The 5643-nt window shown below is 61.2% G+C and overlaps 1 protein-coding gene across 1 annotated transcript; it reads left to right on the forward strand.

Annotated features, from left to right (window-relative positions):
• The first annotated feature begins 2819 nt into the window (after window positions 1-2819).
• Window positions 2820-4460, forward strand: F2RL3 (F2R like thrombin or trypsin receptor 3). The gene is given in 4 exon segments (XM_032868512.1): window positions 2820-2871; window positions 2874-3128; window positions 3396-4420; window positions 4422-4460. Coding segments are annotated over 4 exon segments (1371 nt in total).
• Window positions 4461-5643: the final 1183 nt, after the last annotated feature.

Raw genomic sequence — 5643 nt, forward strand, 5'->3', positions numbered from 1 at the left:
GAAGGGCGTGGGGTGGGGACTGGGTGCCTAGGACCTCTCTAGGAGGCCAAGGGCCCTGGGTGTGGAGTGAGACCTGAACCGTCGAACCGCTGGCAGCTCGCCCGAGAGTCTCCAGCGCCTTGTCTCACCGCCCAGTGTCGCCGAGCTCCCGCACGTGGCCCGGTGCAGCAGCTTGGACCGAGGTCCCAGGGAGAAGGTACAGGCCATCTGGAGTTGGGAGAGCTGGACCTCAAACCCGGACGGGGTCAGAGCACCCTCCACTCGGCCGGAAGTGGGTTCATGTCCCTGCCCGCAGGTTGGGGCCCAGCCGGGGAGTAAGGGGAGGTGGAGGCATGGTCGTGGGAGCCCACCTGCCTTCAGAGAACAACAGAAGGAAATCATAATCTCCATAATCTCCATGAAGACGGAACCCTGAGAGATGTCACACTGGAAGGACTCGAGGAGGTTCTACCCGGTGCTCCAACCTCCATCTAACACTGGAGACAGTGAGGTGGGCCAGGATGGACTCTGGGGACTTGCGGGGGCGGGGAGCGGTTCAGGTGAGGCTGCAAGCCGAGGGAACCCAGCATTAGCTGCTGACTCAGATCTGATTGCCCTTTTACCCCACCCTTTTAAATAAGTTTTTAATGGTGTTAAAATACAAATAAATTTAGCCATTCTAAGCAGCCAGTTCGGTGGCTTTAAGTACCTTCACATGGTTGGTGAAGGTTCTTCATCTCCCGTCCCCACCGTCCATCTCCAGGATTCTGTATCTTCCAAACTGCAACTCTGTCCCTATGAAACACAGACTCCCCACCCCCACCCCCAGCCCCTGGCGCCCCCTCCCACCCCCACCCCCGCCCCCGTCTCCTTCCTGTCCCTGAGCACATGACCCCTCAAGGGGCTTCATAGCTTAGTGACTGGCTTATCTCACTCCCATTATGATATCCTAACATGGATGAGTTTGTATCAGGTTTTCCCTCCTTTTTAAAGCTATTATTCTGCCTTTTTTTTTTTTTTTCTTAATGTGAGTTTTTGGGACACCTGGGTGGCTCGGTTGGTTGAGTGTCTGGCTCTTGATCTCAACTCAGGTCTTGATGTCAGGGTGATGAGTTCAAGCCCCAAGTTGGGTTCCATGTTGGGCATGGAGCTAAATAAGTAAATAAAATGTGAGTTTTTATTAAAGTAACGGATGATATAGAAAATCCCAATAGGAAAAAAAAAAACCAAACACATGGAGAGAAGTAGGCACCCAAGTACCTCTCCCCAAAGGCAGCTGCCCCCAGCATCCTGCAGAAACTGCCTCGCCATGGCAGGTCGCCCCGCACCTCCTGTGTTGGGGTCCCCCCCACCGGCTGGCACAGGGTGGTTTCTGTGATGGGGCGGTTGACAGGCATCCCTGCCTCTGTGCAAGGGGAATACCCCTGTATGGGTGATTTCCTGTGCACATGTACCTGCTGGCAATTCCCAGACGCGGGACTCCTCAGTCAAACCATCCTCCCTGGGGGGCTCCTGTCCACCCTGCCCCAGGGTTGCCCAGCTGCCAGCCCCCCAGCCTTCCCTGCACAGGTTCCCTGTTCCACTCCTGGACAGCAGTAGGGGGTCCTCATCTGGGTTCCCCTGTGTGCTGAGAGTGACCTTGGCCACAAGCTGCCAAAAGACATAGGTGTGGCTGAATTTGTCGCGAGTGCTGGTGGAAACAGTCCAGAAATGTGGGAGGCTCCTGGCTAGGACCCTGTCCCAGCCGGAACTCTAGGCCTTGGTCCCCCACCCTGGGCTGGGGGCAGGGGCCTCGGTGTCTCACCCTCAGCTGCACTGACTCTGTCCAGGACTGCTCCGTCACTTCCTGGCTGGTCCCTGTGACCTTGAGTGTGTGGCTAGATTAAGGCTCCCAGAACCAGGACATGGCCACATCACTCCCCTTCTACCACCCCTAGTTCATTTCTCCTTCCTTGACCCCCCACCACCCCCTCAGGGTCCTCCTGTTCTCAGATGGTCCCCCTCCCCCACTGCCACCGGGACCCAACCCTGACCACACTGGTTGAGAACCTCCAGGGCAAGATACTCAAGGCCTCTCCTCAGAGGGACATCGGAGGGGACTGTGTGCAGAAGACAGAAGGAGTACTCTCCCCCCTGAGGCCCTCGGCTTTTTTTCAGCTGCACAGCGAGCGCCATCTGAGTGCAAGGATGTGGAGGGCCCAGAGGAGGGTGGTGGCTCAGCGGCCCTCTGTGCCCTCTGTCCTGGGCTGACCTGACCACCACTCTCAGGCTGAGGTATGGCCATGACCATTCCCAGCAGCCCCCGGGCTGAGGATGGAGCCAGGACCAAAGGGGGCTGAAGGGGGCTCCTCTCCACTCCCAGTGTAGCATGGGTCAGCATCAGGGTCCCGGCCGAGGACCAAGACCTCCTCAGATACCTTCAGCAGACTCCAGCCTCACAAAGTGCCTCCCCTCTCTGCACCAGACTTTGGGCCTGCCCGCCCAGGGGAGCATGCTGGGGAATGAGGGAGGCCGCAATAAGGCAGGCGCCCCCCAGAGGGGACCTGGGGTGCTCGGACAGGGAGAGATCAGTCACGTCCTCTGATCTATGACCTGGGAGGCAGGGCTGTGATCCAGCCAGGCACAGACAGGAGATGGGGAGAGGTTTCAGGAAGGGCCAAGAACCTCTGAGTACGTGACCTGGCCCGCTGTCAAGGGAACAGGGGCTGCAGACACGACTGGGCAGCAGGAAGTAGCCACTTGGCCCATAGAGGCTTTTGGGGCTGGACAAGGGCTGAGGGAGGGGACTGCAGCCTGGAACTTCCTCCCCCATCTCGCCGGCCCAGCACCCAGACCTGTGTATGACTCTAGCCACCAGGCCTCCTCAGCCCATACCGTGGGCCTGCCACAGGCTTGTGGGGGCAGGGGCTGGTTTATCTCCCTGGGCCCTGTCCACTCCTCCACTGGCAGTCAGGAAGCTGGGGGTGGGGGTCAGCCAGGCAGGAAGCCTGAGGTCAGCGGCCATAGCCCAGAGCAGCTGGCTGTGCCGAGCTTTGACAGCATGTGGGCACTTGCACTGCTGTGGCCTGTGGTGCTGGGGTTCAGCCTGGAAGATGACAGCCAGAACACCCTCACCTACGATGAGATGGGGAGCGCGGGAGGAGATTATGGTGAGTGACCTTGGGCCCTGTCTTGGAACTGGAGGGAGGCCTAGAGTTGAGGAGTGGGAGACAGGGAATTGGGGGGGTCCTCCAGCCCAGTCCTGAGCCCACAGGGCTGGGGGTGTCTGTGTCCAGCTCTAACCCACCAAGCTAAGGGCTCCTGAGAGTTGGGGCCTGGACTGTAGCCCCCAGCCCAAGGAAGCATCACGGGGTTGGGGGGCAGTGTAGGTGGAGGAAACACCCAGACTCTCAACACCTGTGTCCCCTTTCCCCCAGATGTCACACTGGGCCCCTTCACCGGGCCCCAGGAGGAGACCCCTCACTCCCCCCACCTGCGCAGCTTCCCGGGTCAGCTCTGGGCCAACAACAGCAACATTCTGGAGCTCCCAGACAGCTCTCGGGCACTGCTGCTGGGCTGGGTGTCCACGAGGCTGGTGCCCGCGCTCTACGGGCTGACCCTGCTGGTGGGGCTGCCCGCCAACGGTCTGGCGCTGTGGGTGCTGGCCACCCGGGTGCCGCGGCTGCCCTCCACGGTGCTGCTGATGAACCTGGCGGCCGCTGACCTCCTGCTGGCTTTGACGCTGCCGCTTCGAGTCGCCTACCACCTGCAGAACCAGCACTGGCCGTTCGGCGAGGCCGCCTGCCGCGCGACCACCGCCGCGCTTTACGGCCACATGTACGGCTCGGTGCTGCTGCTGGTGGCCGTCAGCCTGGACCGCTACCTCGGCGTGGTGCACCCCTTCCGCGCCCTCACCCTGCGAGGCTGGCGCCTGGCCGCCGGGCTCTGCGCCGCGGCCTGGCTGGCGGCTGTCGCCCTGGCGCTGCCCCTGGCGCTGCAGCAGCAGACCTTCCACTTGTCACACTCGGACCACGTGCTGTGCCACGACGCGCTACCCGTGGGCGCTCAGGCCTCCTACTGGCGGCCCGCCTTCCTCTGCCTGGCGGTGCTCGGCTGCTTCCTGCCGCTGCTGGTCATGCTGCTGAGCTACGGGGCCACCCTGCGCGCGCTGGCGGCCGGGGGCCCGCGCTACGGGCACGCGCGGATGCTCACCGCGCTCGTGCTGGCCTCGGCCGTGGCCTTCTTCGTGCCCAGCAACGTCCTGCTGCTGCTGCACTACTCCGACCCGCGCCCCGACGCCTGGGGCGACCTGTACGCCGCCTACGTGCCCAGCCTGGCTCTCAGCACCCTCAACAGCTGCGTGGACCCCTTCATCTACTACTACGTGTCGGTGGAGTTCAGGGACAAGGTGCGGGAGGGGCTGCTCTGCGGGGCTCGGGGTGCCTCCACAGCCTCCAGGGAGGGGGGGCACCCAGGGCACACGGTCCACTTCGCTCGTGTGACGCCCCCCCCCAGAAGGCGGGGCAAATGGAGAGGGGGGTTGCAGGGGGTTGAGCGGGGGCTCTCCCTCCCAATTCACGTCTATGGGGAACCCTCGAATGGGAGCTTATCTGGAAATAGGGTCCCTTTGCAGGTGTTATTAAAATTTGGTCACACTGGCGTAGGGGGAGACCCTAAATCCCCTGTGACCAGTGTCCTTATAAGGAGAGGCCACACACACAGGGAAGGAGGTCATCTGAACCCGAAGGCAGACATGGGGGTGACACAGCCGCAGCCAGGGAACAGGACGACTGCTAGCAGCCACCAGAAGCCAGGTGGGCAGCCTGAGACACCCTCCCTCGGAGCCCCCCCAAAGAAGCGAACCTGCCCACACCTTGATCTCAAGCTTTTGGCCTCCAGAACTGTCAGAGAATAAATTTGTTATTTTAAGTCACCTGTTTTGTGTTTTTTGGTTAGAGCAGTGCAAAAAAAATTAATATGAGGGTTAAATACATATTCCCAGGCCCAGCCTGTTCCCTCACGTCCGAGGTGGGGTGGAGGTCCTGCAGGACCCCTCCCAGGAGAAGATTCGGGCCTCCACTCCCTCATGACCCAGGTGACCAGGAGGCTGGTTGGCAGTCCTCCTTCCCCATAGCCCAGGGTCTAGCTCTGGGATGAGCTTCAGGGCTTGGGGCATCTCCTGGACAATCACTGTGGAAGCCCTCATTCTGCTCCCCAAGGCCTGGTGTGGCCTGTCATTGGGACACACAGGACTGTCACCTTCTGTCACCCTGGCAGCAGGACAGTACCTCTTCCTCTTAACCCAACGTCTGACTCTTCTTGATGTTAATGTCCCCCACCACCCCAGGACTAGGTGGGTGGGCAACTGGAGAGGGGACAGGTGGGCCTGGTGGGGGGGAGGGCTACAGCCCCACGACCCCCACCCTGAGCTGTTTACCCTGGGTCTGAGCTGTTCTGAATGCAGGGGAAGGGTACCTACCACGTGGGGAAGGGGAGCCACGGACCCCACCCTGGAGAGCAGCATTGAGCACTGTGTCCAGAGTCATGGAGGCATCAACCATGGGAGTAAGCAGGCTCCCCCAAGACAGAGGGGAGTGGGGGCCATTCTTGGGCTCCCCATCAGGGCCCATATGTATCTGGCTTAGGGAGAAATAAGCCAGTGGGCAGGGAGCCCCAGGACACAAG

Source organism: Lontra canadensis, unplaced genomic scaffold, assembly GCF_010015895.1.
Source record: "Lontra canadensis isolate GAN:19392208 unplaced genomic scaffold, GSC_riverotter_1.0 scaffold35, whole genome shotgun sequence".
Classification (NCBI taxonomy): Eukaryota; Metazoa; Chordata; class Mammalia; order Carnivora; family Mustelidae; genus Lontra; species Lontra canadensis.